This window comes from Pinus tabuliformis, chromosome 4_2 (assembly GCF_031772625.1).
Source record: "Pinus tabuliformis cultivar Carrire ecotype Pingquan chromosome 4_2, CPIR1, whole genome shotgun sequence".
NCBI classification, from domain to species: Eukaryota; Viridiplantae; Streptophyta; class Pinopsida; order Pinales; family Pinaceae; genus Pinus; species Pinus tabuliformis.
Window position 1 is genome coordinate 279,907,387 of NC_142304.1, and position 14,012 is coordinate 279,921,398.

At 34.6% G+C, this 14,012-nt stretch overlaps 1 protein-coding gene across 2 annotated transcripts; it reads left to right on the plus strand.

Moving 5' to 3' along the window:
* The first annotated feature begins 6,244 nt into the window (after window positions 1-6,244).
* LOC149169084 (rop guanine nucleotide exchange factor 9-like) lies at window positions 6,245-10,599 on the plus strand. 2 transcript variants are annotated; one of them, XM_089427020.1, is made up of 8 exons: window positions 6,245-7,031; window positions 7,270-7,599; window positions 7,676-7,792; window positions 7,943-8,097; window positions 8,289-8,363; window positions 8,466-8,753; window positions 9,184-9,516; window positions 9,631-10,599. In XM_089427020.1, the coding sequence occupies exons 1-8, from the start codon at window positions 7,004-7,006 to the stop codon at window positions 10,291-10,293; spliced, it is 1,989 nt and encodes a 662-aa protein (XP_089283146.1). In that variant the 5' UTR covers window positions 6,245-7,003; the 3' UTR covers window positions 10,294-10,599. The 2 variants fall into 2 exon arrangements, with proteins under 2 accessions (XP_089283146.1, XP_089283147.1); XM_089427021.1 differs by having other exon boundaries at window positions 7,279-7,599.
* The last annotated feature ends 3,413 nt before the right edge of the window (window positions 10,600-14,012 follow it).

Consider the following 14,012-nt stretch of genomic DNA (forward strand, 5'->3'; position numbering starts at 1 on the left):
AATCATAACATGCCAATATCATCATGATGACCTAATTGCATACAATCACCTCACAATGCATGTCTGGCCTACCATACATGCATAACCATAACCATGATAATGCATGCACAACAACATATATACACCAACATGCATAACAAATGCATATACAACCATACACTCATGATGACACATCCCACAACAACACCATCAACCTTCACATGTCGACATCACTATAACCATGATCAACACCATGAAAATGCAATAAGAACATGGACTACAAGAATAAGGAACACATATGCAACCAACACGAATGCATGACAAACACACTGCCCATCCAGTCCGAGGGGTGAACCATGCTCTGATGCCACTTTATAACACCCTCCTCCCACATCTACCCAACTAACCGACTAACCGGGGTAAACATGTGACGAGAAGCTATAATGATATAATTCAACCTCCTAGGTGACCTTAAGGAAGTGAAATCAATGGAAAAACATCAAACATACCTTCCACATCAACAACAACACTCCCAAGAGCCATCCCAACCACTTAGGTATCATGCCCCTGGCTCCCACTGAGTTTTTAAGCTATTAAAACTTTGGATGCTCCCATGCTATGGGCATGCCAACGTCCAGAGAGATCTAGATGCTCCCACAAGCCTACATGCCTACGTCCAGGAATTATTTCCAGCAGACCTGTGCCATAGTCTGTGGGATTTAAGGCACTTTTCAAGCCCATAATTCTAGCCATTGCCCAATTCTTGTTGTAACTTCTGGAATCCATTAAACACATGATGACAAGACTAATAAACCAAAAAATAACTCCAAGACTAGGCCTTACCATCCCTAACTAGAGCTGACATTTTGTAAAACACTTGGCATCAATGCAATCTACAGGTCTAGGATACAAGATAGAACATGAATGAATGAAAACTCTTATGAGACATGACAACAAGGATCACCACCTTCTCCCTTGAATTATTATGACATCAATTAGGTCTTACATCCATCATTTTAACAATTACAAGTAAATACATGAAATAACCATGACATGAACCAGTCGATTAACTATGCTTATAACCAACATAAAACCATGAAAATAACAGTGAGATAACAACCATTAAATCCACATATAAATAAGTACAAAAGTAGGACAATTTAGTTTTTATTAAACATAGGCAAATATGATCAGGTTCGGGACTTCCACATACCACCCGACTGTAGACATGGTTGAACCAAATCTTTCTTTCATCTAGTCACCCCATGCCATATTCCAAGCATGAATATGGGATCTCATAAACACATCAATCTGAAACCATCCAAGGCTTCTAGAGGCCAACCACCTCAACCCATCAAATAGTGATTCCACCTCAAGGTCAGACATCACAAGAACCATCATCAAATTGGTCTCTACCCAAGCCTTCTAGGGCTTAAGAGTGTTTGTTCCAACCAAGGCTCCAAGACTAGTAACTCAACCCACAACTTATATCAGGCTCCATAGTGTTTGTCCAACCAAGGCTCCAAGACCAGTAACTCAACCCACCAAGGGCTTCAAGACTAGTAGCAACCCACCAAGGGCTCCAAAGCGTTTGTCCAACCAAGGCTCCAGGACTAGTATCTCAACCCAAGTTGTTACAAGGCTCCATAATGCTTGTCCAACCAAGGCTCCAAGAACTAGTAACTCAGCCCAAGCTAAGGAAACATGAGAACCAACTAGAAAAACCAAGAAATGAACCCACAACACCATGACTATCCAGGAAATGGCAAGGCTAGGAAAATCCTTTGTCAATCCAGGCAATCCTCCATGCCATTGACAGATCGTAACCAAGAAACCACATGCATGTGCCATGCATGCCAAAACTAGTGAGGAAAACATACATGCAACTCGGTACCTGCAAGAAAAATCCATTGTAGTTGTTGATCTCGATGTCCTCTTGTGCTTTCCTTCTCTTCATTTGTCTTCTTGCTTCAAAACGCCAAATATGCCACCCTCTCCAAGAGTGCTCCAAGAAAACTCTAAGTGTCCAAGACCGAGAGAGAGAGAGAAGAGAGAGAGAGAGAGCTCCAAAATGAACCGACCAAGCCTACCCATTGATCCTCAGAAGCCTTTTTATTAATGAGGCCTCTATTTTCTTTATTTTCCATTATTTTCCTTCAATTTCCTCCTCAGATGCAACTTATGACCTTTCACCTCCCCTTTCTCCTAATTTCCATTATTTTCATAAATAAATGCCAATAAATGCCTTGTGCCTTTCCAAATCCTTTGCCAATTTATTTAGCCATAATAAACCAAATGGACACCCACTAGGATGCTTTTCCCACCATTCATCTTGGAATACGTGTCCCTTACTCGTGGTCTTATTTTTCCTTCATTAATTTTTATTACATGAACTTTTAACCAGGGTTGTTACATACTTTTGGTCCTGTCACTAATGGGTACTAACTACTTAGTGGGCCTTATAAAGTGGACTTGTTACATCAAATACTTATCCACTACTACTTGATGGACCTTATTCAAAGAGAATAGCCACATGCCCTAATTAACTAACTCCTAGGTAGTTTAAGGTATAACGGATAGAGTAAGACCCTAACACTAACATATTAATTACATAATCTTTGTGTTGCGACCTACCTACTAACAATCAATGACACAATGACTCATACTATGACATCAAAAATAACACATTGCAAATGTTCTATAATTGGTGCATAAACTAAACTGGCATAGTGAAGAGAGATTTTGCACAATTAAACTTGAATGTAAAAATGAATTTAGTCATATAAATATAGTTTGAGTTTTGAAATTGCTATTAATAATTTGTTTTTGAAAATTGTAAATAAATCTTGTTTATTATATTTTTAAACCCCTTATTTTTTTCACCAAATCATATATTATACCCAACATAGAAATTAGACCAACTATACATCATAAACACCACACATTATAACATTGGTACCCCATGTATACTCATATTATGATGCATTCATATAATTATTGTACATGATTTGTGACCACACACTTCGTTATTCCATATAAATATCATTTATATGCATCCATTTTTATGCCTACTCTCAATGAATTCCCTCTCGTGAACTAAACAAAACACTTTGTCCTCTCATGAACACAAGACACTTTGCCTATGAAGAAAAAAACAGTGAAAGAATCCATGTTTAGATATGTTCTTTTCAATTCATGAATAAAATAAAATTATACCAAGCTACATCATTTTCAATGAACAATTTAAGTAAAGTTTTGGCAAATAATTTGGTGTGCATTGTAATTCTGCTAGTTAAATTTCAATGCCATAACTCCTCACGAAGAAAAGGGTTGAATCAAACTAAAAACAAAATTAGATTTTTTTTAACATTTTCGAAGTAATCGACGTTTGCTTTGCCGAATTTAAGTGAGAATGAACTTTTTCAAAACATTTTTTAAAAGGGTCGAGAGTTTGGAATTTTTTTAGATTGCAATGTGATCACTGGGGAATTTTAGGTTTAAGTTAATAAAAATTGTATACATGTTTCTTAATAGATAATGTAGTAGTTGAATAACCACGCATAAATTGGAAGTGTATAAAATGAAAAGAAATAGTTAAAAATGAAAAAAAATTATTTAATTTTAAAAATTAAAAATAATATATTAATAATTTGTTTTTAATTTTTATATAATTTAAATTTATCCATAAAGATGATTAAAGTTGAGAAAGAAAACTTAGGTTGAGAAAACAATTAAATTGGAAATAAAGAAAAAAAATTAAAACAAATTAATTCAGGAAATCAAACTTCAATTTCAAAATATTAAAAAAAAACAATAATATATATCTATATAAAATTAAAAAAATTATAATTATTTAATCAAAATATAAATTAATAAGAAAAAAAACTGATTCTCTTATTAAAATAAGTATAATAATAAATAAATATATTCCTAAAATAAATATAATAATAAATAAATATATTTATTTTTAAAATTTTAATTCAACTAAAATGCGTCATACATTGTATGACAAAAATAATACTGGCCATTTATTTCCTAAAATAAGTATAATAATAAATAAATATACTTATTTTTAAAATTTTAATTCAACTAAAATGTGTCATACATTGTATGACAAAAATAATACTCGCTATTCATTTCCTAATGTTTTAATTAGAATAGAATATTGAATTATATTTTATTTTTAATTTATAAATAAAGTTTTGTAAGAATAGGATATTGACAAAAATAATACTCGCTATTTATTTCTTAATGTTTTAATTAGAATAATTAGAATAGAATATTAAATTTTATATTGAATTATATTTTATTTTTAATTTATAAATAAAGTTTTGTAAGAATAAAATATTGAATTTTATATTAGATTATATTTTAATTTAATTTATGAATAGAGTTGTAGAATGATAATTATAAGTTTATATATATATATATAATTTTTTATTATATATAATTTAATAAAAATTGAGATCTTGCATTTACATTATTTATTAGTATAATTATATTAATAAAGTGATTGATTAGATCTCCATCATTTTTGCTTTTCATATATCAATAGTCTTAATGTTGAAAAATAAGAGAGATAAACATATATCAAACAGTATAATATGAAAAATGTCAGTGATTCACTTTATTTTAGTATGTATTATTAATATTTATATTAACTTAAATTTTTATTAGCTAAATATTAAATATAAATATTAATATATTAATATATATTTTGATATTAACATAATTTATATAAAAATTGTATTGAAACTAAATACAAAAATTGTTTTAATAACATTGTAAAACTAACAACAATGTTTTGGTAGTGTTGTAGACGTAAGCTGGGTGTGAGCATGGCTACATATGTACCTTAAGGATTGGCATCCTTAAGAATTGACATCTTATATTGCTGAACATATTCACATTTTTATAGAAATATTTGCAAATCTTGAGAGCATATTATCTTTAAAATGATGTGATGTATTTTAGTTATGAAATTAGAATTTTAAAAATGGTGTGACTTATTTTCACTATAAAATTAGAATTTTGAAATCTAATGCTATATTTTGGTTGTGAAATTAAAATTTTATTTACCAGATATGTATTTGAATATATAATGAAATTTTATAAAAATATTATAAACATTCATTAATGAAAATTTGAAAAAATATTATAAATGCTTATTTACCAAAGTTTACATGTAGCCTTGTAGTGGTCTAGTTTAGTTGTGCCTGGTTGAGTGACCATCCAGACCAACTATGTGCAATCCAACGACAATCCAATTTGCAATCTAGTCTAAGTGTGTGCAATTGAGCAATGATCAAGTGAGCAATCCAATTGCTATTGAGGCAATTGAAGAACTCAATACAATGATGGAGATGATGATCAAATATTGATGGAGCAAATTTGAAAGTGAGGAAGTTAGGTAATATCATTAAGCTAGCTAGCTTCATGTGGGTAGAGGAAATAGAGAATAGAACAAGATGCATAGTAAATATGGTGATGACAGGTGGTGAAGAAGTGGAGAGGGCATAAAGTAGTGAAATTTATTTTATCAAATTGAAAAGAAGGAAGTAAAAAAGTACAAAACACAATTGATAAGTTACAAGAATAAGTGGTGAAGAAGCATATAATCCATGAAAAATATGTAATATGGCTAATTAAATTTATTAAATTAAAAAAAAACAAAACAAAACATCCAACAGTCACTATGACTATCTACCTAATAATTATTAATAATTAAATTAAAAAAAATACCACTATCTACCTAATAATTATTAATAATTAAATTTAAAAAAAAAATTACAAGTAAACGAAGGTGGTCCTTTTGTCCTTCTTCGAGGTGGCTGGATTTAATGGATGACATGCCGAGGAGAGGTGGCTGGATTTAATGGATGACATGCCGAGGAAAGAAGAAACACGCACAAAGTTCACTAAATGGAGTAGTGGTACACACTAGGCAAACGGCTGCCTATCCCTTGCATGTGGGCGTTTCAGTCGTGGATGGCATCTGTCCGACTGCGAAACTACCGGATAGATGACTGGCCGACTCCCTTTTCTTTAATTTCTTGAGGTCTGGTTCCACGTCACATCAAAAAAATCCACCATCATCATGGATCCTCGCTCCACCTCTTCATTACCCCCAACGTCCTCTGCCACTCTCCACATCCATCACCATTACTTTAATTCTCAACACTCATTTCATTTCGCCTTGCACTTCAAGCATTCCACTCATACATATAAACCCACGCTCGTTACAGGGTTTTTTAACGGCCTGTGCAAGCTTGCTGGAGCGTTTTGCAGTGCTGAAAAATAAAAATAAAAAATCTTGTGGGGGCACGTTTTGCATGTGTAGTTCCATTCATAGCTGTTTGCTCTGTACAGCAGAGCACTGGCCATTTCTTTTAACTGCCCCTGTATACCAGAGAACTGGCAATTGTTTAAAAAACTGTATTGGAATACGTAGGGTGGCCACTTTAATTACTCCCCCCTTTTTGGTTTTCGTTACAGCGTTAGTTAAAATGTCCCATTCTCATGTCCTGGCTCTTCACTTTTTCCTCCTAGGGTTAGTACCATAATGGAGGCCCAAGGGAGGGATACCCATGAAGTTTAGTCTGAGGTTACGCGGTTTTTGAAAGGATGGTGAAGCAGCCAGTTGTTATTGCCGGGTAGTCGTGTCAGTGAATGGATATACACACACAATATATAGCTTTTTCATGTATTTCGAGGTGACAGAGAACCAGCACAACCAGAACAGTGGGCAGAGGAGTTGCAGGGTGGTGAATCTAGTAACCCAAACAACCAACCAACCAAAAAGGTCTGTTCTGGTTGTAGTACAATATATGGAGAAGAAAGCTACTATTCTCTCTACTTTCAGTCAATCGGAAGCCAGCTGAGACTTCAATGGGTGAATGACTGGCAGCTTAATAGACAGACAGGACTTTATCAGTATATTCAGTAATCTGAACATAATGCCACTCTGCTGTTTTTTGCATCTGAAACACTCGATCTGAGCCTTTCGGATCTGTTTTGTGTAGCAATGTCTCGGAAGTTTCTTGATTTTGGAGGTATTAAAGAGAGAATTCAAGTTTAATTTGCTGAAATAGGAAGTTTCTGTAACTGTTGGCAGGCTAGAGTATCTCTTGTTCAATTTACAATCCAAGAGGAACAAAAAATTGTTCTGCCCTTTTAATATTTTTGCAGTTAAATCAAAACCATGACAAATAATGTAGTCTGAACAAATATCTGCAATATGGGCATTTCATTTCTGATTAATGTTTTTTCAATTGTGTTTTTGAATGGAAGGTACCACAGGGAGATCGAGAAGGCATTCACGATCTCGATCCGTGGAAGAAGTACATGTGCCCGCCTTCACTGTATTTGGTAAAGGTTTATTTGAGTTGGAGGATTTTGATATGGATGATCCCCATTCCTCGCAGCCTAAAAATTCACAGACACAGGTTCTGGAAGTAGAAGATTGGCCAGAGAGGCTTCCAGACATGCAAGCCGAGAGCAAGAGATCAAAGCAAGAAGACGAATGCCATTGCGTGGACTCTGTAGCTCTTCATCAGTCATGGTTCAAGACTGATTATGTTTCTTGCCAGGAGAAAGACACAAAAGACAAAAATTCCACAGGTATTCATGTATGTTATTGAATATATATGAATGTGATGGTTGATTTGATATCCTGCCTAACAATGCTGTTGGGCAGATGTTGAACTTGTGATGGAGAGGTTTGCCAAGCTGTTACTGGGGGAGGACATGTCTGGAGGAAAGAAGGGTGTCTCTTCAGCTATGGCCTTGTCTAATGCTATTACCAATCTATCAGGTATGAAAGCCCTCAGATACATTGCATAGTAGACTTTTATTCAGATTTGGGAGAAATTAAAATGAAAAACCTGTTTCTTGGGCATCCGTGGAATTTCATGAAAAATCTATATTCATGGAGTAGACTGACTGATCCATCTATTGAATACAGCCTCCACTTTTGGTGAGCTATGGAGATTGGAGCCCTTGTCAGCGGAAAGGAAAGCTAAGTGGCGCAAGGAAATTGGTTGGTTTCTCTCTGTGGTTGATTACATTGTAGAGTTCGTTCCATCTTACCAGAGCTCTGCAGATGGATCAATGATAGAGGTATTATTTCTAATAATATTGCTTATGGTTCATCTTACTTTTTAAAGTAATTCACTGGAGGAATTGCCTATGAACCTTCGCTGCATACATTGTTACAGGTCTGAGTTCCCAACAACTATGTGTCCTGATGCTACATTGCCTGTATGAGCATGCATTTTATCCCTAGTCTTAAGATATTAGTTTTGTTGCAGGTTATGGTCACGAAGCCTCGATCGGACATTCAAATGAATATTCCAGCACTGCGAAAGTTGGAAGCCATGTTGCTTGTAAGGATTTGAATGCGTTATATGATCAGAAAGAAAGCAGTACCATGAATCTTGTTTTACAGGGTGCTCTGGTTTCTGACATGCATGCATATTTGGGCGCAGGAATGCATGGATTCTTTTGTCGATACTGAGTTCTGTTATGTGGAGAGGGGGATGGCCGAATCCGACACAAATGTATATAACAGGAATAATAGTAATCCTAGACAGAAGGAAAAATGGTGGCTCCCTGCTCCCAGAGTTCCCGAGGGTGGACTGACAGGGGACACAAAGAAGAAATTGCAGCATCAGAGAGATTCTGTCAATCAAATACTCAAAGCAGCCATGGCTATCAATTCTCAAGTTCTATCAGAGATGGAGATTCCAGATATTTACTGGGAATCCTTTGCCAAGGTACACATTGTTTTATTTGCATCCTAAATTTTAAGATCTCAGGTCTGACGCTGTGTTGACATTGGATGAAGCTGTGTTTTCACAGTAATCTTTAAGATTTGATGATTATTGAAACTGGTTTTGAACCTTTTTTTTTTTTTATCTTAAAATTGTTTTGTCTGGTAATTTAAGATCAATTTTGAGGCATTGGTGGGAAAAGTCACCAATGCCTACTCTGACAAATGTCCAATTAATAGTTAGAAAACTTTAATGCTCTCTGGTTGGAATACCATTATGGTGACTGCAGGAAAATAGTGTCTAAAAATAGTGCTTTTTCTGATTGTATTGGAAAAATAATCCTGTGTGAACATGCTATGTTACTAAGCATTGATAGAAAAATCACCAACAGAATAGTATTGTTGCAGTAGCTAATTATAATGGATTGTTGCAGAATGGGAAGGCGATCCTGGGCGATGTAATTTATCGCCATATAACTTCGGAACATTTCTGCCCAGATGTTCTTCTGTGTTCTATAGATTTATCCACAGATCACAGCATACTTGAAGTCAAGAATCGAATAGAAGCAGCATTGGCTCTGTGGAGGAAGAAAATCCTCATCAAAGACAGCAAGCGCTCTTCCAAAACATCATGGGGGGCGTTCTATAACGATGAAAAAAGAGAGCTCTACGCGGAAAGAGCAGAAATTATTTTGATTTTACTCAAGCTCAAGTTTCCTGGCCTCCCTCAGACAGTGCTGGACATGAGCAAAATTCAGTATAACAAGGTATTGTAGATTTGACCATGCCATCAATTTTAGTTACAGAAGTTGTTCTAGTAATTAGTGAGGGTTTTGCAGATTCTTATGACGATACAGATAAAATTTCAAATTTCAATGCAGGATGTGGGGCAATCTATACTTGAAAGCTACTCCAGAGTTCTGGAAAGTTTGGCATTTAACATCCTATCAAGAATCGATGATGTTCTGCACGCAGATGAAATGGCCAGGCAACATAAGCCCTGCCTGTCAAGGAGCACATCCACTGACTCTGCCATCACTTCCCCTTTATTTGAAGACGATCACTACTCCACCTCTAATATCAATTCCTTTGCCCCATCACCAATGCCACTAGCCAATTGTGTTTACCCCACACCATCCTCTGGGAGCCCCATACACACACACATGCAGAGTATACCCAAAAGTAAATCAGGACTCCTCATCAAGCTGGATGATCAGCAGACTGGGCCTCACACCACTACTCCATCTCCATCCCCATCTCTGAAACCCAGATATTCATCCTCTGATACTTCTCATGATTCTATCAAGACTCTTTCTGATTTCATGGGTTGGCAAGGCAATGCTCCACCACCTGTTGATCGTGCTCCTCCACCTCCTGATCCTCCTTTGATGATGATGAAGAAGAAGCATAATACTCCTGCCCCCATCATGATGGTAAACAATGGAAACAGCCATGATTATAATACATCACGACGATACTACTGGTCTTACATTGAAAGCTTGGAGAAAAGGGGTGGTGTCTACAGCCCTCCTTCCAGAGATTGATCTGAAGCATCATGTACAAATTCAGGGATGGCAGTGTTTCCAAACTTCATTCTTCTTTCTTCCAACAATCTAACGTTTGACACACAGCTCTGTTCCCACCAATGGAGCAAAAGTCACAATCTATTTTTGTTGGAAGCTTGAAAGGCAATTTCCAAACTTCAATTTTCATGTTTGGAACAAAATTTTCACTGTTACAATTTCTCATAACCTTGTACATGCCCTGCTTCAATGATGTAAAAAGATTAATAATGATGATGGAGGTATTTATTAGGTTTAAGTGAATTTGTGATAACCATTTTTGAAGTAAATTAGTTTGAGATTTCATTGAAAAGTGGAACTTCATATGCTTTTGGTAAGTCTTTATCTGCTTCTTCTTTTGAAGCCTTGGATTAGAAAGTAGAAGTGGGACTTTAATGTGAGTTGAAAAAGGATGTGTTAGGAAGACCCACTAAAGTTATGACCTAGCATAGTTTGCATTGGCCTTTGATTCTTGATTACCTTATTTAGTTTAGCTAAGTTTTTATAAGAGGGCATTCCCTAAAAAGTGGAAAAGTCTTTATTTTTTTCTTGTTAAGATGCATCAATCTCTTGCTTTCTTTTGAAGTATTGGACCACCCAAAAAAGCACCTTTTTTATGATCACAGCATGAAGTCATAGATTGCAACCACTGTAACACCATTCATTCTAATCATATCATGCCACGTGTCAATGTTCTTTAGAATAGAAAAGTCTTCCAATAATGACAACTTTAAACACACTACTAAGGTGCCATCAATGCATTGACTCATCATGTGTGTAAAGGCCGACAACTTATGTTCTTTATCTAATTTCTTCCTAACTTTAGTTTTGTAATGAAGCTTCTTCTTTCTAGAATATAATGTACTTGTTAACATTTGTAGCATATAGGTAAAAATTCATGTTAGAAAAGTTGCCTCTATGTATTTTATTAATTAATTAGATATATATTACTAAACCTTTCTTATGTTAAAAGTTAGTTTAGTGTCTTTACCAACTGGGTAATGAGTATGTTTTCCTAATGGCAATCATGCCCAATGCATGAATGATTTGGTTTTGGTGTGAAAAAAATATCAATATTCGTCATGAAGGGCCTTTGGGTACAAATAGAAAAGGGAAATAAATTAAAAGAGGGAGGGGTGTGCAATGCGCATGCCCGGGTTCTGTAAAACAAAAGGGGAAACGTGCTATCCTTACCATACATTTATTCAATATTTATCGTACCATGTTCATTCATCATTTTGTTCACTTTGCATGAGTAGGTTTTTCAAGTATAGATAGGTTCCTTTGTGAAAGGAAGTTGGATATATATATATATATAGAAGTGTGGAGTGTAACTAAAATAATACTTACGAAGTGAAAATTTATAATATTTTCAAATCATGTTTGGGATTTTAATAAGTTTTAATATATTTATTTAGATGATTTTTATCATATTGATTATGAATATTATATATATATATATATATATTAAACGAGTTCGAATCAGCGATAATCATTAAAGAATATTTTAACATGGAATCATTGAATATTTTAAGAGTTTTAATGTGGAGTATGAGAATATTTTAACATGGAATCATTGAATATTTTAAGAGTTTTAATAATGTGGAGTATGGTGGAGTTTTGTGAATATGTATAGTGAGGGGAATATATATATATATATAAAAGGAATTAGTAATGGGTTGATTTTGTATTCACGTGGATACAGGTTTGATTTCAATCATTATTATTATAATCCTTAAGTTTGATTTCAATCATTATAATCCTTAAGTGTTTATGTAGCTTTTTTCATTAGATTCCAATCACTATTATTATAATCCTCCTTAAGTGTTTATGTAGCTTTATAATCCTTAAGTGTTTATGTAGCTTTTTTCGTAGATACGGGTTAGTTGGGATTTGAACTCAAATCACTTCCAGGTTTGATTCCAATCACTATTATTATAATCTTTAAGTGTATATGTAGCCTTTTTCATAGACACGGGTTAGTTGGGGATTTGAACTCGAATCACTTCAATCATAACATTTGGATTCACTCCTAAGTGTCTATATAGCCCCTTCTATATACATGGGTTAGTCATGGAAATTAAACTCAAATCAATTCAATCAACACTTAGATTTAGATTTAGTGAATGATTTTTTATATAAATTATTATTGTAAAGGGTTTTATCTTTTATATATCATTATCAAAATTATTTTATATATTTAGTTTTGATATTTTACTATAAATTTTTTATATAAACAAATTAAATGAAGAACAAGAATGTATGGACTTTTTATTGTATAATATTAAATTAAATTATAATCATAATTAGAGTTTTATAATTTTATTATTTTCATGAGAGTTAGATTAGAGTTTTATAATTTTATTATTTTCACGAGAGTTAGATTAATTCTAATATGAATTAATGTAAATTACATTTATTTTTATAAAAATAATATTCATTAAGTTTTTTTAATTCTTAAGTGATCTGAGTTCATCAGAGATTACATCACACTTGATCTATGGCTTGAGAAACCGTGACCTAGGAGTATCTAAGTCATCAAAATCACCTAGTATCACACTCGACATGGGCCACACTAGCCCTTAACATGACTGGATTTTTGCCCTTGGAGTTTCAAATCGGTGACCTTCACATCACAGAGTGACTTCACAATACACCCCACCACCATCTATTCTACGCCATATGAGCAATATTCATTAGTTTTAATCATATTATATGGAAGAAAAAAAAATATTTTTATACCAACAAAATAAAAATATTATATTATCTAAACAAAATCAAATAAAAAATTATGCATATTATTAGAGTTGGTAATTTCATCATCTTTATAAATTTAAAATTTAAAATTGTTAACCCTTGATCGAGGTGTGACGTGATGCGAGACCCCCGCGAGGATCACCGTTATGATTAAACAAGTGTGGAGCAGGGCAAGTGGGCAGCCCACCCAACACAACCACACACTCAAGGTAATTAAGGGACTGACGACCTGTAACCAAGTGGTAAAGTGAACCTCGGGCACAATAATTCGGGTTTTAAAAGTGGTAAGTCTGGTGGTAAGCTTGGCATTCTACATGAAAACATTATGGTTTCACCTCGGGAGATGTGGTAAGGTGGTGAAGGTAGCTCATTGGGCTAGAGACCTACGCCACAAGCAGAGCACCTAGGGCGACAACAAATATGCGACAACACAACTGGGTAACTGGTATGTTTCTCAAGCCTTCCTAATTCATGAAATGATGATATTGTTGCAAGGCTCGAAGCCAGAATGGTAGGGTTTGGTGATGATAATGCATGGGTTAATTGGGATTGGGTTAAGTCTGTCTCTGTTAGCATCTGGAATGTTGATTTCAGTCTTTTATGGAAATTTGTTGGCTTAGATGGGCATGTATGGGGAGTCGGGGCTTGCATTTAGGAATTTGTCTGTAAATTCTGTTAACGAGTCTTGTAATTCTAGGTGTTTGAGGCTCGAATGGGTTTGGGGTCGGTTAGAGAGACAAACATCTTCTAGAAGTCTCTCGACTTAGAGGGGTAGGTATGGGAAGTTGGGGTCATCACTGAGAGTCTGGTTTGTAAATTCTGTGAAGGGCTCGTTTAATTCATTGAGTCAGAGGCTTAGTCAGGTCTTGAGTCGGATAGAGAGTCAAAGAGGAGTAAGGCATCCATGTCATTTGAAAGATATGGAGATGGTCAAGTCTTCTATG